Source organism: Echeneis naucrates, chromosome 13 (genome assembly GCF_900963305.1).
Source record: "Echeneis naucrates chromosome 13, fEcheNa1.1, whole genome shotgun sequence".
NCBI classification, from domain to species: Eukaryota; Metazoa; Chordata; class Actinopteri; order Carangiformes; family Echeneidae; genus Echeneis; species Echeneis naucrates.
The window spans coordinates 21,825,924-21,852,496 of NC_042523.1; the positions used below are offsets into that span (position 1 = coordinate 21,825,924).

Genomic DNA, 26,573 nt, shown 5'->3' on the forward strand with positions numbered 1-26,573 from the left:
GAGCACCGAAGAGCCAACGGGGTAAGTAGCCTCGCATTGCAGTGCAATGTCCCTGCTGAGAAACCCCGCCCACACTGGCCCTGGACCCCACCCATACCGGCTTCATATTTATATAAACTAATTTGCTTAAAAACAGAGCGGCACATATTTGCACATTCAATTCTGAAGCATATAATTAAAAACACAGTATAAACAGTACAATTGCTAAACATTTGCTTGCTGTTTTGGTCCTAAACGTGTTAAAAGCATCAGTTTTTTTTTTTTGTTGTTTTTAAATCAGTGAGTTTGTTTCGTGATGTTTGCTAGCATGAGTGGGGTGACGCTTTAAAAGGTCTGTTCTGACTCTAAGACAGGTGGGGAAGAGATAACTCACAGGTGATCAAGCTTTGTCCAATAATGGTCTTGATTTGATAAACTTTAAGGAAATAATGCACATTGTCATTTCAAAATAAAAGAAACTAAAAATAAAATCTTTAGCTCATTAAAAGGCTATTTGAAATTTCTTATATGCATCTTTCTAAAAACATTCCAGTGTTCGATGATCTGAGATTCACACAGCTGACCCAAAGGCTCGGGGCATTTTTTTTTTTTTTCTAGTCGGTCCTTCTCTTTTATCATTTCACCTCACACAAGCCTTTTTTTGGACCAGTGAAGTAGTCTGGCACATAGAAGTCTCGTGGTGAATTTGTAAAATGGCAGAAGAAAAATAAAACTTAACCAAAAATAAAAATAAAAAATTACAATCTTCCCAAAGTTTTGAGGCACACTTAGAGGCAGCGAGACTGTTAAGGTGCACTTCCTGTGGGTGTTGTGCACATTGTTAAAGACGTGGTGGCGGGGTAGTGTGTGGGGTGTGGGGGCGGTTGTCGTCATTTTTGTTTCTTTTTTTTTTTTTTTTCCATTATGTCCTTTTTCCACACCATCTGTTATCTCCTCTGTGCTTAAAATAGTTCAGGGGAGCGGTCAAACCGTCAGCCCTTTCAGGATCTGTGCGAGCAGAGATCCAAGTCCGTCCGTCTGAAACTGACTGAAACGTATTCCTATTGCGGGCCCTCTGTCGCGTCGGGTCCATCTTTAGTGCGGGCGCTTCAGTTCCCTTCCTTTGGCTGCGTGCTCCATCCATCTGTCGTGCCTGTGCAAAACTTGCAATGATGTTACCCACTGTGACTCCGCAGAAATGTCACGAGACCATGAATTTTGGGATTTTCCGGAGGCACCGTGTTGGAGTGATGCAGGGTGAGCACAGTATCTGGGGTGAATCCGCTCATGTGGGATATTCTGCTAGATTCCCTTCTTTATGTGTCGGTGGATTTCACCCATCTCCTTTGTGACATTTGCTCTCCCCTACACTCAGACTCTTCTCCGTTGTGTCCTCTTGGCCCCCCCCGTCCCCTCAGGGGGGTAGCTGCTCTAAGAGCGGTTGTCTTTGGCCACATTGTGGGCCATCCAGTTGACTTTGGTCGTCCAGCTCTCTCTCAGGGCCTCATCAAACTTCTGGCGGAACTGCTTCAGCGCCTCATCGTCCGTTTTACCCAGAGCCAAAGAATCCTGGGGAGGGAGGTGTCGAAGGAGAGGAGAGGGATTAGTCATCACTACAACTTTTTAACTTCAGATGTTTTCTTACAGAAAACTGTTACCCTCAATGACCCCTGGGGGTCCTTGACCTTGAGAACCACAGATATATTAAAGAGACGAACGTTTGCCTTTTTAAAACAAAGATTTCTTTGTATTTATTGCAACTGGCACCATTAAATGATGAACCAGCAGTAATCAGTTCCTGCTTATGCAGGTTCTGCGGTTACAGTTGTCCATCACTGAATGTCATTTCTGTCTGACGACAAAATTAAGAGCAGTGATTCCTCAAAAGAAAAACCTGGTGAGGACCAAATTAACCTAAATGATTATACCCTGTTGACGTTGTTCTGTAAGGTGACTGAACATTGTTTGCCTTCTTTAAACTGATTGCCCCACATATTTGATATACGTGTGTGTGAGATACCTTTAGGTACTGGATGTCTTTGACCGAGGTGAGCTCAGGGAGTCCAGCCGTCAGCATGAGAGCGAAGAGTGTGATGAAGAGGTTCCCGTTCTTCCTTAAGATTAGATAGGCCTCCTCACAGTACTGACGGAAACTACGACAGACACACACATGGTTATTTATTATTATTTATTTAAACTCTTAAATCATCAGTGCCTGCATGTTAAATGTGTGTTTTTGTAGTTGTAATGTCACATCGTTTTGTCTTTATGGAAGGAATTCAAACATACACAAAATATTTTGCTTTATTTATATAATTGTCAGTGAAACCATCTGACTACATCCTCTGTGGCATGAAGAATAAGAAATAACGAATACGAATAGAAAGAAAACTAAGAATCAATAAAATGAGATGCTTTCCCCGATTGTTGAAACATCAGTTGCTGACTCCTGTCTTCGGACTACAGTGGCGGCTGTGAGGTTTTATAGCTTGTGGTGTTACATGCCATTCGGGTACGTCAACTTTTGGTATCTGTTTTTTCATGACTGAGTTAAATGAGGTTAACCGCAATGAGATCAAAACAGGTAAACACTTCCTCAGAGAGTCAGACCGGAGCCCGAAGGTCGTCTGTTTTTTTTTCCCCCCAACACAAAGCCCCAAAACCTACAAAATCAAAACATGTGTGTTTGCTTATTGATTGTCTGGGTTTAAGAGGCTGTTATTCTTGTCACAGAATCGCAGACAGTCACACATGTGACCTGACTAATTGATTTCACTGCTTCCATTCGTGCATATTTTGCAGATCTGAATAGAGCTTCGTGTTTCCGCATACACTGAACTGTAGGAATGAACCGCATGGTACACAATGTACCAACTCCTGACTCTCCCCAAACCACTTTTGCAGAGAGAATGATGCAGCTGTATCACTGAACTTCCCCTTTTAGAGACCACTTTAAAAAAAAATTACAGATTATATATATTTTTGCTCGGACAGAATACAGGCTGCTGTTTGGTAACACCTGCTAGGAAGCTGAGTTGTTTGGCAGTTTAAATGTCAAATGAGCACACAAAGTCAGTTCTATTAAAAAAGACTGAATTATTTATGATACTTCACCATCACAGCATTAAGATCTCTAACTGCTCTGACTATAGAAACTTAGCCAGCCGCCTTATAGTCATGTATGTAGGTCATGACAACAGATTGTACCACGGGGTATTTCCACTATCTCCAAATGACTTGGGTGCTCACTTTGTCACCAATCTTTACTTGGTAAACAAAGCATGCTCCGGCGGTGCTGCCTAATGAAGCCTGCACAGGCGGAGCAGCACTAACATTAATAAGAGAGAGGTTAGAGCTGACAAGGTTAATATCTAGATGATGCATGGCATATGCTTGATTTTCAATTTTTGCATTTCATTTGAAGAATCGGTTGATATAATAAAGAGGACAAAGGAGTACGTTCCAAAGTAAATAAATAACTAAATAAATAAAATGAATTCACAGAATTCAGCGGTTCATTTTCTATTACAGAAGAAGTTATTGTGAATGTTAAAACATTTCTCTTCACAGAAACTTGCATTGAAAGTTCATCATCGGTGTCTGAGCTGCGACTGCCGGCCGCTGGTGGGAGGAGGGAACTGCAGCAAAAGCTTTGTGCCCAACTTCATTTCATTTTCACCCAAATTTGATCCCAAAATTTATCAGGTGATCTCGTCCCTCTCCTCTGACTAACAAACGCAGAGATAAAACTGGATGATTTTCAGTATTTTCAGCAGATTTTTAATCTTGGTTGTGTTTGTAGTTTGAATAAAGAAACAGAACTAAAAATACACAGGGATGCTCGTACGATGGACAAAATAATAGGAACACCTGTTAAAGTGATGCAGTGCAGCTCAGGTGTGATCACACAGTTAATGATAGGATTTACCACATGGCTTACGACAGGGCTACGCACGCACGCACACGCACACGCACACACACCTGCCAAACTTCTCTGTGTATCCTGTCTTGCCCTGCTGGATGACGTGGATGAAGTCATGTGTGAGGATAAATGGGACGCGCTCCCTCTTGATGCCGAACTTGGACTTGAAGTTGCCCAGGATGTGACCGAAGTCTATGTGGAAGAGCTACGAGAGAAGACGGCCGATCAGTGACGTGAGTGAATCACCGCGGAGAGCGGGAGGACAGAAATTATTCACAAGAGATGAACCGGTGGCGGTCTCACCTGTCCGGTGCTGCGAACCATGATGTTGTCGCTGTGGCGGTCTCCGATGCCCAAGACGTAGGTGGCTACACAGTAGCCTGCACATGACAGAGTGAACTCCTCGATGGCCCGATCAAGAGCATCGCTGTCAACACGACACACATGCGTGAGTCCACGCCTTCTCCGAACAAACAACGACAACAACACTTGCTGCAGCTTTCCTGACAGGCTCGTCCATCCTCTTACCCAGAATTCCTCTCTTTCAGCCAGTTGAGCAAAGCATCCTTGTTGAAGGCGGCAGCCGCCGCCACGTTGCTGCTCGTCAGCTGGATGTTTGCGATTGTGTCGGCTGACGACACGACTTCGATCAGCCCGGCCCGGTCGCCCGTTGCTAGGCAACCATACGGCACGATTCTGCATATGAAGGGGAAAAAAAAACCAGGAGCTTAATGGTATGAATGGGAACGCCACAGTAACATGAGATTAAAAGGAGATTTAACAAAAGGGCAAACAAACGCCTTGTTTTTTTTCCCCACATCTTCCACAACATATTAATCAAATTTGACAGTCGTGAAACTCTGACGCACTAAATGTGAGCGTGTCTGGCTTTGTGGAGAGATTACGACATTAAGTTATTTATTTATGACATCGCTCATGACACGACAGATGGGAGGAGTGCAGGATCTGAGGACCATGGGGGGGATCGTGTGATGGCATGCAGCCCGCTTATTCCCATCTCATCTACATCTAGCATAGTATATATTATTTATTTAAGAGCCACGTTAGAGCAGAAACTCATTCCCTGCATGTGTACACGTACTTCAATAGAGCTGAATCTGTTTCTGATTGCTCAGACTTGTTTTCATTGTTTCCACATGGTGCCGCCATTTTGCCAGTTTGCAGGTCGCAGAGCTGTGTGAGAAGAATCCTTCGTCCGTCCTGATTCACTGTGTGCTGCCACTCAACTTCCACATTTCACTAATTTCATCAATTCATTTGTAGACAGATGTTTAATGAAGACGTGTTTGGAGTTGAGTTTAAATAAATTAATACAATTACTGCTGACGTTCGACACAAAATCACAGAACAGCTTTGTCTCTCGCTTTAATATTGAGGTCCCCTCACTGGGCCCAAACTGGGAACCCACGTCCCTGTAATCTGAAACACCACCCTCAAACTCAACTGTCAAAACAAACCGCTCCACTGCTCAGCTCCAGATGTGTCCGTGTGTGACGAGGGGAGAGAGAGAAGAGTGTGGATTTGATTAGGATGTAATGGCTATTACGTGTGTGTGTGTGTGTGTGTGTGTGGATGTCTAGGATCTAAAAGGGCTGAAGGTCAAACTACCATGGGGTAATCTAGTGTCACCCCTCCTCTGTGCACCCAACCAGAGCTTCCCCTTCCCTGCAGGGAGCAGGAACAAACAGCTCAACACAGTCACAGATGTACACGTACGCACACTCACCTGAGGTCCAGATTAGCCTCCTTCCATAGCAAATCCATCAACCTCAAAATCTGGAGGGTCAACATGTCCTGTCTCAAATCTGAGAGAACAAAACAATAGAGAAGAAAAGTTGTTAATGCCAAAATAACACGTTCATTTCCATAAACGATCAAAAGTGATTTTGCTTCCTCGCGGTACGACGACTCCTCCCCTTCCCGGTCCTCCCTCTGTCCCCGTCTATCCCTCCTACCGTCTCCATTTTTGAAGATGATTCCCAGGTTGTCTCCCGTCATCAGCTTATTGTTGTAAACAATCCAGAGTGGCTTCATTTTAGAGTCCATGTACCGACATCTCTCCACACTGAGGAGAGACGGGGCGAGGAAGAGAAAGGAAATGGGAGAAACTTATTTTACAGCCCGGCTGAAGATCCAAATAGAGATTCTCACACTCCATCTTATGAACGCTGGTGGCTTACTTGATGCCAGACAGCAGGATGTGGGGGTTCAGCGGGGAGTGCAGGTCTGACAGAGTCTCAGAGTAGCCACTCTGCCTCAGACAGGTCATCATGGCCTCCTTGGTCAACATCGCCTCCTTGGTTTTACTCCGAGCATTTTTGGTGGTTCCCAGCTTAATTAGCTCATTGACTGACTTTAGCTTACTCAGTGCTTCCACCTGATGACATGAAGAGATAACACGTGACAACTTAGAGACTATTTTCCCCAATTCTCCTTTAATGAACTATCTTGTCCGCATGCCATTCACAACAGGACGTGGTGAAATAAATGGCTGCCCTGATGAGGAAGTTGGAAGAAGTGTCCGGAAGAGAGAATGTCAGAGCCAACAGTGTAGAAGGCAAAGGTCAGAGAGCAAGAGGGGTGACACTGGTGCTGCTGCAACAGGCTAAAAATACCATAAATCTCACCTCTGTCAGGGATAACAATAGACTGCAGTTATTCTGATCTCACAATAGCAACCAGCTCAACAGACTTATAATCTGTTGAGCCAAAGAAACTGCTAAACATGAGCCAATAAATAACTGAGTCTGTGTGTGGGACGCACCTGTTTCTTTAAAATCTCAATATGAGGGATGCAGCTTCTGCAATAAGATTCCAGGATGAGGGCAAACTGGATTGAAACAGCTGGCATGTGGATCTCTGACCTGCAGATGGGAGCAGAGAGCAGCCGCGCTCAGACGAGAGACGAATGGTGCAAGTCTTCTACGGTTTCTTTCTGACACACTGATAGGCGTGTGCAGGCTTGTGTGTTGGGTCAACGTCAGAGAAATGAGTCTGTACCAACCGTAGATGCCAGAAGAGGAAGTGTCCTATCTTGCGGTTCCCCTGGGCACGCTCCAGCAGGAAATGGGTGAGGGCACAGTCATAGTACGGCTCATATCGCAACACCTGCACCAACTGTAGCAGGTACTGCGACAGCTCCTCGTTGCTGGCGGGAGGACAAAAACGGATCTCATTAGCTTTCATCTTTTCAAATCTTTTCCTTAGTTGGATTTTGAAATTATTACATGGTCTCTTCAGCAAAGTAATTTTAAAACAGCAGGGTGGAAGCTTTAATCCAGAATAAAACAGTGTTTACCTCATATCACGCAGACAACGCACTGCGTATTCTCTGACGTACTGGTCTGGGTAATTGAAGTCCAGAAGCTCCAGAGCGTCTCTGGGACTCAGTTTGGGCCAGATCTGAAGCAGTGCCTGCAGCTGAAGCACATTTTATAGTTTTATTTTAGAGCCGCCAACAAACCTGTTTTGCTCATAAAGGTGGATGTAAAACTGCCATGTCATCATATTCGACAAATATTTATCTCCAACACTTAAAACAAATTGCAGAGCTGGAAGCGTTTGTATTTTTAGCATTTAACAACATTCAAGGCTGCAAAAGTGTCACCATATTGTAGATGGATAAGACTTTATATAGTGAGGAGTGATACTCCGTCTAACCTGGGCCATGTCCTCGTGTTTGCTCCACTTGACGGAGAGTAGCAGCTTGGGCAGCGACTGGGGGAAATTTTCTCGACAGTCGTAACGTAGTGTCCAGATTAAGTCCTTCTCGTTCTCACACAGCTGAGAGAGCGGGTCCCGCTCCATGATCTCCTTCAGCTCTATGTGGAACTTTTTACCCCCACGACCCTGATGAGGGAGGAGGAGGAGGAGGAGGAGTGATTGGATGATGAAAACGTGGAGACAAGAGAAGGTAGCAGCATCATCATAACATGAGCGTATGAAGACGAGTAGTGACTGAAGGCAACCACAAGATGGCAGGAGTGTATCAAAGCATCTGGCAATTTCTCACCAACTGCTTTTAACACCATTCTACGCAACACTGAACTATCTGTTAGAACAACTTCTCTGTTGTCTAATTCAGTGTCATATTTATTTTTTGAGCTATTTATGCCCTCATTTCATGAAATAAGGGCACATTTCAATCAGTCATTGGCAGGAAGGCAGACTGGAAACAGGGAGGGAGGGAGGGAGAGAGAGAGGAGAACGACCTGCAGAACAGGTCCCAAGTCTGAAATGAACCTGGGACTCAGTGATTACATGGTATATGCTCTAACCACACCGAACACCAGCACCAGAGTCAATACTTTAAAAGTGAACCAGGTGATGAGATGGAAACTTTCACTGTAGAGGAATAACATTAGCGGAGGTGTGTGAGTACACTAATCCAAAGAGAGACACGTTGTACAAACAAATAACTAACTTGTAGTCGGCAATAATCCTGGTTTAACACATACACCTCACATTAAAGGGCTGAGTTCAGGCATGCCCCTCCACATTACACAGGATTACCCAACACGCTGTAACACGCCCAGCAGTGGGTTTCTGACTCGTGGGGCAGTGAGACAGTAATTGACAGAATTTAATATTTTTCCTGCTGCGTGATCCCAAAATAGTGGTACCGTTTAGATTGTGAGGCAGCCATATTTGTTATAGTATTTTCAGCGGGTTTGGCCTTTGTGTATGAAAATATTTGGTCACGCTTGCACAACATCGACTCACCATGGTTCCACAGTCACTCGCTCTGGCGATCTCTGCAGCTTTTTCCAGTATCTGGGGGGAGGAAAAAAAAAAAAAGTAAAAGTGAGTGAACACGAACACACACACACACACACACAGATACATCACTGCCAGCTTGAGTGCAGTAAGCAGGCTGAGCACGTCCTTCGGGCTGCCACTTCATTATAATCTGTAGGTACCATTGTGAGGAGCACTGAGCCACCGCAAGGGTGAATTCAACTGAAGTCAAGTATTAACAATAATAAAAACTAAAAACAAGGAAAGGCCACAGTGGCCCCATCCTATTGTCTATTATCAGCACAATCACAGCATTGATTTCATGCATTTTAAATAATGCAGTTTAAAAAAGGTTTGCGCGGGACCCCAGCTGACCTTGTCGAAGGGAGGAAAGACAACGGGGTGTGACGAGTACTCTGGGAAGTGGATGTACAGCGCTGTAGCGTTCTCAGTGTACGGGTTGGTCTGTATGGTGCCTATAGGGTTCAACATCTCTTCAAGTTCATCTGTGCAGGACACACACACACACACAGGAAGATACACACTTCATTTAATTTTCTGCACAGCGGCAATCACTGCAGGAGCTCATTTAAGTTTGATTATATTTGCTGACTTAAAATAAGCAAGTGTGTGTGTTTGTACCAGGAAAGGAAGACCAGCAGTGCAGGTTGATGTCGCCGGTCTTCAGTTGCCCTTTGTAGTCAAACACCATGGTATTGACCCAGGCTATAGGGTAGTGCTGCATCACATTGAAAATATGAATTATTATATCAGTGAGACTGAAGAACACTGAAGAGGCTGTCGTGCTATTTCTCATTCTCATTTGCAGATGTGGCGGGTTTCTTACCACTTTCCCTGCTTTGCGGATGGTCTGGTACTTGTTTATGTGGGGGTTCTTCGTCGATTTCTGCTTCTTGACCTTGTCCATGACGGCGTAGATGGCGAAGCAGAGGCGGGTCATGCGCGGCAGGTCGCTGACGGAGATGTCAAACTCCAGCGTGTTCTCTTTCCACATGTGGTCCGAACGCCCGCTGCTCTCGCTGCTCACCGCTGGCTTGCACAGCAGCTCAGTACCGTGGAAGAGTCCTGCCCTCACCTGGACCTGCACGAGCAGGAACGATTGGAGAATCAATTTATTCATCTTATCTTGTCAAAACCGGCGTTCAACTTTTTCAGGCAGAAATACGTTTGGGATCAGCAAATTCTGCCTCCGAATGATAATAACATTTTTTTGTAGCGCTGGATCGTGGGAGTTGCTGCTGTCAGTTATAATTTCAACCCAACTGGCTCAGCATCACAAAAATAGTCACAATATGCATTTTAGAGAATGACTGACCGGTGCAGGTTGTGTGTGTGTGCAGTGAATTATTGACAGGAACGAAAATGGCTGCTTCATGTATGTGGACAAAGTGGGAGTTTACCTTGGCAGTTTCCTCTGCGTTCACCTTGCTGGCATTTACCAGAACGATCTTAAACGGGCGGGACACGTCCCACACACACGTCTGTACTTGCTGAGGAGAGATAGTGAGAGGAGACACAGAGACTTGCAATGAGCGAGCAGCATTAGCATAATGCAGAGTAAAAATATGGACTCCTGCAGGCTGCTTCTTCTCACACTCACACACAAATGTGGAAGGTCATTCAGGCCATTCTGATGTCAAGCCGAGTGGATTTGCGAGGGTCAGCAGACAGCAGGACAAACAGCATCACATGACATGTGGAGACTACAAACATGACTAACACACTTCCTGCAGCTCACTGCCTCCCTCTTTTGTGCGCCGATGTGTTTAAATACTCATGTGAGTGTGTGTAATTTGCTGTAGTCTCATTTGATGTGAGACTACAGTTGTGTCGAGGCAGAAAACAAGCCCTCACCACACAAACACCCTGTCCTTCTGTTCTTCTCCGCTCTGGCTTTGTCTCCCACAGCGGGGAAGCACAAAGCATCCAAAGACAGGTTCGTTCTTATCTGAGAACTGATCTCACTTCCTGCCTCAGATGACCACGCAGTGCGCTCGGTGCTATCCTTCAGTGTGCTGAGAGAAAAGTATTCGACCTTTAAAGATCTTTAAATGGAACACCTAAAAGCAGAAACCGCATTTGTGTTCCTGTGCATGAAGGTGAACACTGACTTGTAGAGCAAAAAGGTTGAAAAATTTCCAGGAGCGCTGTCGCTGCCAACGACAAACCAACGTTAATGCTGCACTTCTGTTTACTACCCATTTATTTAAATTAACATGAGTAATTTATTACAGTAATAAAAAATAAAGCTCATTAGAATTTAAACAGTAACACTAACAATCTGTCATTTGTAACATGATTCAGCATGAATCCAATCACCGTTTTATCTAATTTCCTCAGGATCATATAGATGCCTCAAAAAAAAAAAACCAAAACACTGCAGTATAAAGTAATATAAAGATATAATGCAGGGCGGGGCCTTTCCTGGTTTTAAAGATATACTTTAAATTGGTTTTAAGGTCAATATAATTGCCTGTACTCTGCTGCTCTGGCTTTGCCTCTTCATTTCAGTTGACACGCTCTCAGGTGATTGTGAGCTGTTTAATGACATGTCTGCACCAGGAAAAGCTGAGGTGTTGCACTTCTCTCATCAGGAGGCGGTAACGATGTGATAGAAATCAAAATAAAATTAACTGCAGCATTGTTGGTGGTTTGATGAAATAGTAGAAACTGTGCTTGGTGCCTTGCAGACTAATGGGTGCATTTCCTGTCTCCTGCTATGCTGGGAGTTTCCCACAAAAACACATGAAATTATCACCAAGTCCATCTTCTTAAATGTGAGTATTTTCATAATTTTTCTTGGACACTGTGACTGACCTACAGTCACTCAAAAAAAAAAAAATATATATTTGCTGAATGAAAGCTTTTGCACTAAAATGCTGCTAATTAATTTTTCATTAAACTGCATTTTTTAATACAACTTCGGCTCAACCTATCCTGCACCTTCACACCTGTCCCAACAAACACAAATCAGAAATGTTTTTTCCTGCTTCGAAACACGACCTGCCGACTTTTGATGGTAATTTTTCACTGTATGTGGACGTTTTAAAGACAAAACCACTCTGTCACCAGATTAATCAATTATGAAAATAATTATTAGTTTCAGTCCTCATCATTAAGGCATCATGGGATATTATAGACAATGAGGCTCCGCCTTTTCTTAACTTTTGAAAGTTATTTTAAACGCCTGAATTTATTATAAATCATGATACACAAGGATTGTGACACTCCTTCTGCGTCATACTGTCCATGCAGTTTAGATGTAGTCATCAAAAAAAAAAAAAAGAAAAAAAGGGGAAGTAAAATTGGTGTCTGTTTTTACTGTAAACTGCCAAAAAACGCTCAATCATACGGTGGAAATAACTCGTCTAATACGCGATATATTTACCCACCCTTCAAACCATCACACCAGCAGGACATCAACAGTTGGTATGACATCAGGATAACACAAACTCCAGGAGCCCCGCTTACAGACGCCAATTAAATTCACCCTGACATTTAAAATGTGGACACACTGCGACAGGAGCAATGCACCTGCCTGCGGCGGCAGCAGAGAGGAGGCACTGATGTTTTCTGACAATGTGGCAAAGGCTGGCAAGACAGTGCAGGCGTGCTCATAAAAAGACAAGTGGCAGCTGCCAGCACATGTTTACCTGGTAAACCTCCACACCTGCTGCTCTCAGTGCCATGGAGGCGATAAAACCACCAAGCTTTTACTGCTTTAGCGCATCCGAAACACGGCTCGGCAAACACTTGCAGATATTGAGGGACTGCTATCTCGAGCACATGAGAGCAGTTTCATATGTGGAGGTTTAGTCCTGGAGAACCAACTAAAAAGTTGATCAGTTCTCTTGTGGACTCACCGTGGGATGCCTTCTCTTGGGAGGTAGCGGTAGGGGCGGGTTGGAGGACTTGCGGTTGACCACGGCTCCGATGGTTGACATCTCCTTGTCGAACATGGCTTTGACGGTGCTGTTGTGGACCAGGGTGAGGTGCGGAGACTCCTTGGCCTGCATGCACGTGCGGATATACTGCAAAAAGGACAGGGTAGGTATGGATGTTAGCTCGCTCTGTGTTGAAGGTGCAGAAAATTGCTGGTAATCGAAAGTGAAATTTAGAAGAATTGCTCAGCCTACATATTCAAAACAGTGACATTAAAGAGTTATTGGGCTTTGAGCTGAGATCTATGTGATCATTAAGACTTCCCAGACTTTTTCTACAGCAATTCAACAGAAGTCAGACGTTTTGTTTCCTGACAGCAGAGAGAGAGAGAGAGTGTGTGTAGCAAGAAGGAAACAATCCACTTTGTCATGCATTCCTCTGCTGCCTTATTCTTAAGGAACAATCTCTTTCACAATAACAGCTGCCACGTATTGTCCTCCCTTTGTCTATGCTAATGTTTAAATAGCAATCAGTTCAGCCTTGTGCAATTATTCTGAAGCCTGAACATTTTTTTTTTTTTTTTTGGACGCCATCACAGGACTGCACCTGAAAGCCAGCCAGATGATCCAGATACTTTTCCCATTAATCAGATGTTATCACAGTCTTTCGATTTCGAAATTTATGTTGGGATGACATGAAAACCAAAAACAGAGCTTCCAAAATCTCCATATTGTAAGAATAACAACAGGCCTGGTGCAGAAAACGGCTGTTTAAAACGAAATAATAAAATAAGTCGGGGGCAAGGAGCAAAAAGCTCTGCAGAAAAGTTTAAACTTGGTTTTAATTGTTGGCTTCCTCAATCTTTGTAATTATCATCCCCATCTGCATCTCAAAACATCAGAGCCTTTTATCATTGCTGTTCAAGCCTTTCAACTTTAACATACACCTTTTTTTCGTGAGACCTTGAAATATCTCTTCTTAAAATAAAAGGCTCGTGCTAACCTAACTTCCGTGACTTCCTCTGACCTAGGAGTGTGGCGGTGCTGCAGATATAGAGCTTAAAAGCATTCTCCATGATACTGGTGCCGTACAGACCTGAGTCCAACACTCACTGATGGTCCGCTGACTGACCTTGTACTGAATCAGGGGGTGGTCTCCAAAGAGGAACTCCAGACAGTGGCTGAGCCTCAGAACGTACTGACCCCTCCACGCCTCCTCCTCGGGGCCGTGGGTGGTTAGCCACTTCCTCACGGCCTGCTCCATCAGCTCTGTGGGGGTGCAGGACGATGACACCTTCAGGCTAGCGGAATCCTGGAAGACGAGCAAGGAAAATTCTTCAGATTTAAAAGTAAAGTGATTGTTTTGGTAAACAACTGTGATCATAAAATAAATGTAAAAATAAATCATTCCGGCTGAAATCGTACGTTGCATCACAATTTAACAAAAAAAAAAAAAAAAAAAGAAATCCCAGCATGATTTCTGCTGCCCTAAATATCGGGTCGTTTTTGGAGCTTTTTAATGGATTTACTGTATTTGACAGGGAAATGGGAGAGACATGAAACGGCCAGTCAAACTGAAGACCTCCACCCCCGCTCAGGGAGCCGAATGCCCAAATGGTGTGCAGACTAAACACCCAGCCTTCAGGGAGCAGTGCAATAATTTCTGAGTAATGAATGAACGCAGCTAACACAGCTCATACACACACATTTGATCTCACCATCATGTGTACGTTCACAGCTGAAAGAAACAACAGACTGTAATAAATGTTCTGGGAGGCTTGGCTCTAACTATAGTTCAGCACTGGCCTGATACCTTACGGGGAATTATCACTTCCTGATTTAATGAAAAATGTCAGCCATTAATAATTAACAACAAAAAAATTTGGCTCTGGCCAAATTCTGGTGGCCCTGAGCTGACCCCTCAGCATTAAGCATTTCTCTTAAGTGTGGGAACATTGTTTTGAAATTGGAGTTAATTGAGATTCTAATGCAGCAGTCATAAGAGAAGACGGCCGAGGTAAAGCACGGAGCGGGCCTCATGAAGTCACCCGGAGGAAGGCTCCCACTGACCCTCAGTCATATTCACTTGACAACAATAAACCACAGCACCACACTTCCTGTCTGTAATGAGGCTCATTGTGCGCGATCTCCCAAATAAGACTTCCTGTCAATGTCCACCTGAGCGCCGTGGCACAGATGGCTCGTTTTATTACCCTTTTTAAGTCTATATGTATGTGTGTGTCTGATGTGGCTCAAAGCTGATACACAAGAGTCTGGAGGGACAAGCCCGTCTGCCTTATGATTAAACAACATTATTTCTAAAGCAGGAGCAAAGACAGCGAGAGTTCTGAGAGTTCAGAGAAGGAGAGGAAGGGAGAGGCCTGTTTTCATCAGCGTTTTGGTCCCTCGAGCTGCCACGTTAACGCACCAGTGTGCGTCTCTGTCCGTGAGAGGGGCATAATTTCGCTGATGGTTTTGACCCACTTCCTTCTGTCACATGACTTTCTATTTGGGCTCGGTCACGTGAGTCCTGCGGAGCGGCCAACTGTGAGCAGAAAAGGAGGCTGATCTCTGGCACCCGATCCCACGATGGAGGAGTCACATGGCCACTTCTGCTACTCTAACAAGGTGGTTTTGTCTGCTGTAGTGGTGCGGTAAGTCACACTGTTATTCAGGGCTCATTATTCATGCAGAGACGCCGTGCAGGCAGCAGCACATTATGGGGTTGGGGTAATGGGTTTGTTATTATACGAGCTCGGCTGCAGAGTGCTTTAAACAATTATCGCTCAGCGAGGAGCCTCCTCCAGCTCAATTAGAGAAATGATGACACAAATGGAGACGCACACATGAATCAGGCATCGCTGTTCCTGACTGACAGCCGCCTTCCAAGAAGCACTGGTGGCTCATCTGGCACAATCACAATCTAAGTGCCACTCATTGAAATATTATGTGATTATTAAATAATAGGGGTTTATGAATTATTAATTCATTAAATGACAATCATAATTATGCAGTTAACTGTCAGGTAAATAGGGGTCATTACATATTTATTAATTATAATATATTTTTATACCTCCACTAGTGGGTTTAAGATTTTTAGGTCTTCTCAGCTCACAACATGGTCCCAAGTCTCCGCCTATAAGATTGTGTTTTTACATTTGTACTTAAAATAGTACTATAAAATAGTGATGATAGTTGTTACAGTTTCTGGAAGTGAGGAGGGAGACTTTATGATTTTATGATGCAGGACGTGAGAGCAGCCTATCAAAACTGTTCAACTTCAGGGACGAGAACAAATTATTACTTCTACTAATAAAAGCAATAAAAAAAAAAGGAAAATAAATTTATCCTTAAATAATTTACGCTGGCGATGTAAGCCATTTTCATATTATGGTCTGGTGTCCAGTGGTCAGCTTGGTTATTTATAGCATAGACTAATAAAATTGGTGTTGACACAATACACACTGCTGTTGTACTGATACATTTTTTATGTTTTCTTATGATGGTGATGGAGAGCTTTTAGGGGAAGTACTCCACAGTTTGCTCATTATAAAAACAGTAGAAGTTTGAAACCCTGGTCCTGATACTGGTCTCTCACCTGAGACTGATCAAAGTGGATCGTGACTTTCAGGTCGGCCGAGCGCTCGTTGACTCCGTCGGTGATGGTTGTCCCAGCGGGCTCCAGCTGTGGGGAGAAACAGGCCTGCAGCCATTCTGAAAACGACATCTTCTGCACTCGCTGCATCCTCTCTTCACTCAGGCGAAACATCTTACTGCGAAAGTCCTTCACCTCCTGGTCGTTGATGGCATCGAGTTCATGGAGACCTATAAAGTCATTATTTAAGATGAGATCTTTGTAACAATTCCTCCAATAATGTGCAATGAGAGGTTAACAATAGAAACTTGTATGAATTTTGCACCTGTTGTGTGTTAGTTTTACAAACGGGTTTACAGCAGAGCCTCCTAACAAGCTGCTGTTAGGTCGATAATGTTTGAGCTCGGCTTCCTTTGAGGTTGTTGTCTCAGTATTTTATCAAAGGGGCGCTGCACAATAGTCCCTTGGTAATGAAAACAACATGTTGACATTTAGAGCCATTTAACATTCATATGACCCCCAGCATTCAAAGAGGAGCTCTGGACGACATTAGCTGCATTGTGTGAGTGTGTGAGCCGGTTAGTGTGACTGTATTTCTGGAGGGGCGACAGGGTGGAGGTGGAGGTGGTGGGGGGGGACGGGGGACGGGGTGGACACACACGGTCAACCTTGTGAGTGTGTAATAGTTTGTTGCCTGCGGGGTTCCTTCTGAAACACCACTTTACTCTGTCAAAAGCCTTTAAAAGATCAAGTCAGTCCAAAGTGGAGCCAGGAGGTAAGAACATCGATATCGTCTGGGTCTCGTTCAATCGCACACCCGTCGCTCCCCCCTCTGCCTTTCTTCCTCTGGAGACGTCCGCAGTGATCAAAGCACTCGGGCAATCCTGGATATGTCTGTTGGAGGAGTGCCGAACCAACTCAAAATCTATTTTCCTGTGATTTATGCACACAACTACAATGTTTGTGCTCCGAATGTTTTCAAAACACGGATGACCCACAGCGCCTGAACGCCTCCTGATCTGCTGCTTCTGCTGCTAATGTGCCACTAATGCTTCCTGTGTAGACATGGTGTTAGTGAGAAAGTGGAAATGATTGGTTTTCTATTATTGTGTTTTTTATGCTTTCACACACTAAAAAAAAAAAACTAACTTAGACTCCAAAGGTGGATTTAGTTTCAAGTATCACAAAAAAAAACTGAAAAATCAGTCATCTGATGTTTCCTGATCTAACAGATTCTGTATTGCTGGATAATACGGACAATATTTTAAAGATTAAGTGACAAGTAAGAAAATGTTTCTCTTCGGTATTGTGTCTGTAAATCTGAGCTTGTGAAAATGTTTGATCACCTCAGAGGACTCTGCTTTTCTACAGCAGTGATCGATCACCTCTGCTGGTCTAACAGGCCTAATCTTCACCCGAGATAATGCAAAGTGACGGGTGATGGAAGACGTGTCAGAAGCATGTCCAGTTGATCCTCGCGCTTCTTTATCACACAGCAGGGACCCTGACGGAAGCCAGATACAGACGGACCCAGGATCTGATGACTGGCTGGGGTGAACGTGCTGAGTAGTGGAGCATCGTCAGCGAACTGACCTTCGCCTCTCATTGACTCTTATGCACTTTTTTTTTTTTTTTTAAACGGGGCAGTCTGAAAGCCTCACCTTTGCCAATGAGCACGCCAATTTTGGAGTCCAGCAGCCGCTCCGCTCGGCCGCAGTTGCGCGTCACCAGCTTGAGGACCGGCAGGAAAGGCCGGACATCGCACAGCCGACGGGTTTCATCCTCCAGCTCTTCGTGCACGGCCGCCTGGTTGACACACTCGAACATGTAGCTCTCCATCTCTCCCAGGGCGGGAAACAGCGGCAGAGTCTGAGCCTGCTTCCATAAGAGCTGGAAGGCAGAAGAAGTGCTTTTGCTTGTGACTTGATGGACATGTTTACAAGAAGTTAACTGTTGAAAGGTTTATAACTCCCAAACTCCCGACGGCGCTTTTGATTTTTCGAGCTGATGCCTCGCAACTAAAATGAATAACACGGATAGGTGATATATTGTAGTATATTGACAGTAATGTAGTGTTTGCCTCACGGTCGCAAACAATCATGACTCATGGCAACATGACACAGCCTGTGAGTGAGCCAATCAGGAAGTGAGTAATATGACCAGGAGCATAATCCTGGTAGGATTCATGCCACTGTGTCTTCACAGCCTGATCACTGTGTTTGTCTGAGGTTTCAGAGCTACGCTGAAGCATCAACCACCGACGGATGTCTTCTTCACCAGGAATGACTGTTTACTTTGGGTCATGTTGATCGTGTCTGTCCACAACTATGCACACTGAAAAATCCAAGAGAGAATTTGCTGATTAGTCTCCCTTGATATCTTAACCCTGTCTTCATTAGAATAACTGAAACCTGCTCATTCATAAACCAGCTGATAAGGTGTGTTCATCTAAAACCTTCCTGTCCTCCCTCGTCTTCACACTTCCTTTGGAAAATGAAGATCTCTCATCTTTTACGCAAGTACACCCAGGTACTATACGTTCAGTCCAGTGAACTCAAAACACTTAAGGCCTCATCTGAACATGATCTAAATCAAAACCTCACCGTTAAATATGAAAGAAGGAGCTAGAAATGAAGATGTGTGGAGAAGGCCATTTCAGAACAGCCTCCTCAGGCTCAGGTTTAAGAGAAAAGTGCCAGTGGTAAATATTATCCTGTGGTTCAGCTTAGAGGTCCATTGTGAGTCGATTTGTCTGCATTTGTCTGTTCGGTTTATACTCCTGGTTGCTTTATTTGATCTGTTATTTGATGTAAACTGTAAACGTAAATAGGTGACACAGTTAACAGCTCACTGTAAAAGCCTTTAATGTGACCCAGTTATTGGATTGCATCATACAGGTATTTCCGTGTAGTTAAATAAACACCTGTCGCTTCAGGATGGCAGGTGAGGGGGTGGGTTGGTGGGCTGGCTGGGCAGCCGCCCCCTCCACACACTTCAACGGTAAACCTGTCCTTGCAAAGAGATGTGAGTTTCTTCTTTTCAATCAGTTCTGAGAGGGCCACAAATTCTACCACTTCTGACCTCCAGTCATGCATGCTGTCATGAACTATTTGCTTGCTGACACCAAAAGCTGCTCCCAAATGAAAAACACCCAGAAAGCCACAAGAGCCACCTCTGTCAACACAGGCATTAGATAATGTCTAACTGTGGGACCGTGTTTGTGTGTGTAATTGTTAAGTGTGTGAGTGTGGGCTGCAGAATGTTTTTCTCATTAGGACAATAGGCCCCGCATGCATGTATGAACAATAATGGAAGTTCAGGAAACACAACAAGCAAATAAATTCCCCAACCCTCCTTGAAGTGGGCTTATAAATTATCCGTTGTGTCATAACAACCCCGCCCAGATCCACCCGGTGCCACTCACCAGTTTTATGTGCTGGATGGTGGCCTCGCGTGGCACATCCATCTGGATGTAGATACCGGTGGGCAGCAGAAAGTCCACGGTGATCTGGTCCGGAGCGTGTCCGGCCAGGGGCGAGTGGGCTGCCCATATGTCCAGGAGGTCTGTCATGGCAGGAGGCATGGCAAGGGGCAACACACACCACCTCAACCATAAGGACCTAAAGAGACGGAGGATGAAAAAAAAAAACAAAACAAAAACGGGAGAAAAGAACAAAAAACAAGATTTTACTGACATTCATTCCATTTTTGTGGGGTGTTATCCGTTAATTGAAGGTTTTCCAGTACAAATCCGTTTTTAAAAATCATAATTACAGGGCAGAAAATGACAGATCAGGTTAAAGAGCTGGTAAAATAACAACTTCAGAGCTAACAAAGCATTTTATGAGTCATTCATTCACTGTAGGTACAATGAACACGTTACACCCCCACGTTCTCATGACTGAAACTCTGAAACTCAGGGTTGTACTCTGGATATCCATTAACCCATTCCCTCAAGCCAATTTACTTATTAAGAATAATTAGAGCGTGAATTAAAACAAGTTTCGGCTACAGACGTGAGATTCATAGCAGAAAAAGATGAAGCTTTAAGAAAATAGTTTAAACTTACAGCTGTGTATACATCCGTCTATAAACTTTATAAATAACTGCAGTAAAATCTGACCACTTGACTAAAAGCAAAGATACTCGCACTTCATCTTCCTGTGCTATAAACTCATATCTTGGATTGGCCTTTATTAATAACGCCATTATTTTGCCTCCATTCCATCACCATTTCCAGGAACAACAAGTTAATGGGCAGATTATTCAGTGTCACTTTGTCCCTGCAGGGGCAGCACTGGGCCGAGTCCAGTGGGAGGCCGCTGGCTTTAGCTTGGATGAAGGCCAGTGCTCAGAAGAATGCCCACTAAGCAAACAGTACAAAAGGTCACACTGCCCTCCCCTCATCTGACAGTCTGGTCCCCACGGCACAGGACACAAACATAATGAAAACAGTCACACATATAGGCCAGTAACGCACGAAGGTTCACACACCTGCACTAAACACACAGACACACACAGAGTGCTGCGAAAATGATCATCCAGGAAGGCCACGGGGGTCTGCAAACACCACAATTCAAGAAACTGCAGAGTCCAGCAGACAAAAAGCAAACACACACTTGTTCCAGTAACACATACATGCTGCACGTTGACTGCAGGGAATTGCACTGAGCTGCAGTAAGTGACTTCCCAGCTGTTGGTGTAAAACCAGCCCACAGCCTGGTTTCCATTCAGGCTCGCACCTCGACCGCAGCCGTATCCTCACACCACTTCCACCTGCCTTTTTTTCCTCATTGCCTGGTCCACCAGTGGACTAATAATACATTAACTCTTCCACTCGGCCACAGGTCCATATCCATTTCGTCCCGATCCGCCCATTAAAAACGACGGACCTGATTGCCTCTAATGGTCTCTTCCCTTTCCCAGTTAAGTGCTCCAGCTTCGAGCTTTGCATTTGGAGCCACAATCTCAGCCACTTAACATTATCAGCCATGCAAATGGAAAACAATCTTAAGTCTTTCTGTGTGTTGTTCAAACTGTAGATTGCTGACTGAACATCTCTTCCAGAGAAAAATACAAGATCTGTGTTTTGTTTTGTAAGGTCACCGTTATTTTGACCTCAAAATCTTATCAGCTCATCTTGGAGTCTCATCTCGAGAAGCTGCATCACGGCATTACTGAGATATTGTGGTCATGAGATTGAACTAGATGGATGAGAAGCAAACAATGGGGCCTCAGCTCTGAGCCGTAGAAATGTCACTCAACAACACAAACACACTTTCTGACTTCCTTGCAGGTGGCAGGAGGCGACACAAGAAGCCGTTCAAAACAACAGTTACAGGGAAGACAATGGCGAGGCTCTAACGTCACAAAAGGTGCACAATTACACACACATGAAAAGTAACATGACACCCAGCGTGTCTGACTGGCAGTGACAACACGGGGTGGTCAGGGTTGGATGAGCAAATGTGTCTCTGCGTCTCGGTCTCATTAAACACAGGCTCTGAGAATTTCACATGAAACAGCTGGAGCGGTGCTTCAACCCGCTGCGATGGTGATACACTTGGCCTACACACACACACACACACACACACACACACACTGTACAAGCACAGGTGAGCAGGGTTATTGAGGATGCGGTGGCAGACAGCCAGAGGTCCGCTGTGAGGTCAGGTTACAGAAGGATCAGAGGAGGCCGAGTGAGTTTGCAAGATCAGGGAGAAAGAGAGAGTTTCATGTGACAACAAACAGCGGACCCCGAGGGGATCCGTCCTGTTATCCGACATTGACACACACGTAAACAAAGCATAACCATGCCATGTGCATGCCGTGGCTCCCCAGGCACGCTTTGATGGCCGTTTGTGTTTGAAGGAGCTGAGATACGATCCTACATACATCTGCGCTGCCTGCATGCTGTACAACTACAGTTTCAAGTCGGTACCTGCACATTTGTGTTATTAATGTTTTAAGTGAACTCTTGTACCGGCGCTTGTTTCTTTTCAACTGCCTGGGAGGGACGAAAAAAAAAAAAAAGGTCTGAAATGTTGCTGTTCACGTCTTGATATCTGATCAAACACAAATTATGGGAAAATGGAAAGAGGTGTGTCTGCAAAATAATCAAAGGAGTGCTCGCAGATCAGAGGGAAGCACACGCTGCTTGGCTTTTATGAAAAGGCGCACTGACGAGTCCAACAGACTGTCCACTGTTGCTAAAACCAGCCGCAAAGCTGCACCTCAGATGATGCAGAAGAAGCAAATGGTTGCCTGTGCTGGAAGTGTGTCCTCTGAAGGGACGACAGTGACATGTTGTGAAGCCTTTCATGCCCAGATGCATTGATGGTTATTCAAACACTGGTGTTACTCAGCACTCTGTTTCTAAAGCGCTCTCTGTCTGACAGTAAGAAGCCTGTGAAGCTCTCTACAATGGAGTGTGTGTGATTGAAAAAGAACAAATAACATAGATGGTGTGTTTGTGTGTGTGTGTGTAAAAGGTCATGCCTGGTGATTAAGAGTCCTGTGACATGTTTTCCTCCCCACTGTGCTAAAAATAAAGTTGACAAAGAGGATCTAAGACCTTCACCTCTCCGCTACAACCACTGTACTCCTGTAAATGAGTATGGCGACGTACACAGTGGCTGCCTGAGTCAGCGTTTCCATCTCTGGGTGAGCAGAGCAAATAAGTCAGTGTTTGTGTGTCGGTCCGTGTTGAGGGATGTAGGGTGGGGTGGTCCCTTTCTTCTTATGAATTAAAAACAGTCTCACTGACAAGCAGATGGACAGGAAGTCGGTTAACTAGCAGAAAAATCTCAGATCACGGCTTCTCAAATATCTTTTTTTTTCCTCCTTTATATCATCAGAAATAAACATCTTCAGGATCGTTTTCCTCCTTTCTCTATAACTCCTTTCTTCCCACATGAACACGGTATGCAGACTCAGTTGTGGACCATCTGGAGCTGGTCTCGGTGCAGTCCCAAACAAACGTCTGCCCGTGATCTGAACCTGGTGGCCGGTGAATTCACTCTCAGTTAAATGAAGGCGAAACAGGTGAAACTTATTTCAGTCATTAAGCTGCTGGAAGCATCTCGTCAGACTTTCACTGAGCTACAGAAGAAACTTCAATCTGCTCTGTTCTGCCTTCATTTATTTATTTACTTTTTACTTTCATCATATTCTTATTATGCTTTTTACTTCTTTCTGTGCTTCTTCTGAACTGAATGAAATAATCAGCTACACAAAGAAAACACCTCTGTTCACTTTGTTCTCTGCAATGGCTATTTTTCCACTGCAAGTAATCAACCACAGATTTCTCGACTGCTGTTGAAAGCTTCAGTGTCACTACTAAATGCCACTTCCTTTGGCGTGTGTGCCACCACCACGTTTCACTTTCATCCACTAACCAAAAAAAAAAAAAAAAACTGAAACGCAGGGTTCACGAGGGAGGAGGAGGCAAAGCTGCAGACCGAAATTATTCATCCCAGCAACAGCAGAAAGTCCATTTATTAATATCCAATTATTAATAAAACACACACTGACACAGGTGACACACACACACACACTATAACCTGTCAGAGTGGTAGAGCTGAATGAACAGCATTTGTAGTTTCGCACATAGTCCGGTCACTGTGTTCAAATCTGGCTGAATATGAATGTGTACAGGCCTGCAGGCTCAGGCTCAACAGTGTGTGTTTGTCTGACTGGAGTGTGTATGTGTGTGTCTGGTGCTGGATTGTGAGTCACTGTGCAATGCTGGCACTTATTGTATTTAGGAGTGGGTGTAGGTGGCAGCTACTCTATGATAAACACACAGTCAGGTGTAGAAGTCATTTTTTGCACAGCGCACACACACACACACACACACACAAAAACACACAAACACCACAGCAGGGTTTTTTTGGGTGTGTTAAAAAAAAAAAAAAAAAAGATCAGGAAGTTTTTTCGCTGCATTCTACAAATAGTCATTGCTCCGATGCCCTATTTCCTACAAGGGGAATCAGTTTCACCTGATGTTAAGGATCAGATCGTCACAACCAAGAGTCAGGCTTCGAAATAGAAAAGAGGAAGTGCTTTGAAACTGAATCCCCTGTTAAATATTCTCACAGCAACTAAGACAGAAAATATCTCTGCACACACTGCATCTGAGAGGAAATGCAAAAGGAGTAATTGAGTGGGAGCACGTGTGTGTTGGTCAGGTTTGTGGGTGAACCATCCACATCCGGACAGCTCACAGTGCTCCATCATCCTCCCCACCTCCAGTGCAATGACAGCAGACAGGAAGTGAGTGACAAATAACAACCGGAGCAAAAGTTCTCAGTCATTCATAAAAAAAGCTCATTCGCCGTCATAGAGCCAGCCGCCTCCGTGTTCTGTAGGTGCTACTCTGCCCTGCGCGAGGAGAGGTCCATAAAACATCTTTTAGTCACATCAAGTTCACTCCTACACAATCAAAAAGAATCCGTTTCACATTGCAATGGGCACCAGTTTCATAACTGGCATGTTCAGACTGAGACTGACGCGGCGTCAGATGTGAATGAATGCAGACAGATGTATATCTGCCCTGGGCAGCATAAATTTAAGGGTTTAAGAGGCATCTGCACAAGCTGGAAACGTTTCAACCGGAGCAATAAAATTAGAGACGATCCTGTAGACCTGTGACTCCACATCATACAAACACAGGGTGAATAAAAGTGCAGCTCCCGGTGAGTTCGGTACGAGCCGTCTCACACAAACACAGACTGCAACATTTAGGCTACAATCCACACATACGTGTAGGTCTGCACAATTAATTGATATATACTTGAATTTTCAATATGGATAAGTGGTAAAAAATGTGTCACAACATTGTTAAAGCCATAAAGATGCTACAGAGGCTCCAGCAAATCATGTTCTCTGGACAATTAATAAATATCATGATTTTTCTTTTTTTGCCTGTTGTGAAGCTCCAGGAAAATAAATTAAGATAAAATCAATCTAGAGGGGAAAAAAAAAAACAGAAGAATATGAACACTGATGGAAGAGTCCGACTCCAACACCGTGCTGCTGCATATCAACATTCACGTCCACCTTTCCTGCTGCTTCAGGGAACTCCTACGTTCTGTCGCAGCAGAGCGGTGACTCAACCAGCCAACCTTCCCATCAACCGCACCGTCGTGACATCACTGTCACATCCTCAAGGTGGACAGACATTATGACATTCTGTGCTGAGCAACCGCACACTTCCAGCCAAAGTTGTAATTTACTTGGAGTCACATGACTGTGAATCCAGTGACACTGATCAGATTCGATCTGTTGCCTGCGGTTACATCACAGGAGGGAAAATTGCCACAAAGAAAAGTTACGTCATCGCTGACCGTAAATCTCATGTGACAACCGGGCACATCAAAGTATTTCAGTCTGTGAAATCGTGATGAGTCAGTACACCAGACAGACTGTGGCACAGCGAGTCTGCGTCATGCCTACGTCATGACTGATGACATTAGAGGGTCTAATGCGTGTTTCTGTCTCCTTTTGTCCAGGAGGATAAAGAACCGAGGAACACTGGAACCAGAAGCTTTCAATGCAGACTGCAGGCTTTCTCTTAGAGTAATGCAAAACAACTCTCACTGATGTGAGTATAATTTGCATGAACAAATACAGAATTATATCGTTTTTGCATGTGTAAATGTTTGATCCTGATTTTTACTACTTCCTTGCACTTGTGTCAAAAAAAGCAAGCAATAACAAAAAAAAAAAACAAAACCCAAAGAGCCAATTTACTTCAGTAAACTAACACAACTGATCCACATCACAACTTTTTCCCATAAATGTAAACAGAACTTGTAAATTATTAAATTATGCACTAAATCAATTCAGTTTAAACAGCTGAAGATTATTTTCAGAAAATCATCTCACACATTATATTGATTTAGCTAAAAGTTTGCTTCCAGAGGCCTTCGGTGATGTCAGGAGGTCGTCCAATTACACAACCACAACTTTAGAAATGCACCATATTCAAGTGAACTCCAGCTGGGACATACAGCACTTTAGAAGTTTAGATTCCTTCACACGAGCCCATCAGGGAGGCATATGTAGCATGACAATGACTCCAAACACAGCCGGAGACATAAAGAGCTATATTCAGCAGGAGTGGTCGCCACAGAGACTGATCTCCGCATCCCGCAAACTGTCTGAGATCACATGGAGAGACTGAAAAACACTGAGCAGAGGACTGTCAGATGTATGGAACAACCTGCCTGCAACCACCTTCAAAAACTCTGCACAGGTGAAAAGCAAAGAATGGCCAAACCAGAATATTACACAATATAAAAGCTAAACATGTGAAGTTATAGCCGTGAAATGAAAGATTGATGAAAGATTTTCAATTTGTCACATTTTTCCTCAGTAACCTCACACCAGTAGCTTCGCTGCAGTGGAACACAAA

The 26,573-nt window shown here is 44.2% G+C and overlaps 1 protein-coding gene across 3 annotated transcripts in view; it reads right to left on the bottom strand.

Moving 5' to 3' along the window:
• Nucleotides 1–222: 222 nt before the first annotated feature.
• Nucleotides 223–26,573, bottom strand: part of pik3cb (phosphatidylinositol-4,5-bisphosphate 3-kinase, catalytic subunit beta) — a 41,366-nt gene continuing 15,015 nt past the window's right edge. For all 3 annotated transcript variants that reach the window (XM_029517351.1, XM_029517352.1, XM_029517353.1), the window contains exons 3-24: nt 19,581–19,776; nt 17,818–18,046; nt 16,160–16,386; nt 13,694–13,873; nt 12,544–12,711; nt 10,081–10,170; nt 9,507–9,761; nt 9,302–9,398; nt 9,035–9,165; nt 8,645–8,695; nt 7,583–7,771; nt 7,221–7,342; nt 6,927–7,070; nt 6,687–6,786; nt 6,103–6,299; nt 5,878–5,987; nt 5,649–5,727; nt 4,430–4,597; nt 4,205–4,328; nt 3,961–4,106; nt 2,000–2,132; nt 223–1,548 (exon numbers count right to left, since the gene is read on the bottom strand). In XM_029517351.1, coding sequence (XP_029373211.1) covers nt 1,411–1,548; nt 2,000–2,132; nt 3,961–4,106; nt 4,205–4,328; nt 4,430–4,597; nt 5,649–5,727; nt 5,878–5,987; nt 6,103–6,299; nt 6,687–6,786; nt 6,927–7,070; nt 7,221–7,342; nt 7,583–7,771; nt 8,645–8,695; nt 9,035–9,165; nt 9,302–9,398; nt 9,507–9,761; nt 10,081–10,170; nt 12,544–12,711; nt 13,694–13,873; nt 16,160–16,386; nt 17,818–18,046; nt 19,581–19,739 — 3,237 coding nt within the window. In that variant the 5' untranslated portion in view covers nt 19,740–19,776 and the 3' untranslated portion in view covers nt 223–1,410. The remainder of the gene's footprint in view (nt 1,549–1,999; nt 2,133–3,960; nt 4,107–4,204; nt 4,329–4,429; nt 4,598–5,648; nt 5,728–5,877; nt 5,988–6,102; nt 6,300–6,686; nt 6,787–6,926; nt 7,071–7,220; nt 7,343–7,582; nt 7,772–8,644; nt 8,696–9,034; nt 9,166–9,301; nt 9,399–9,506; nt 9,762–10,080; nt 10,171–12,543; nt 12,712–13,693; nt 13,874–16,159; nt 16,387–17,817; nt 18,047–19,580; nt 19,777–26,573) is intronic.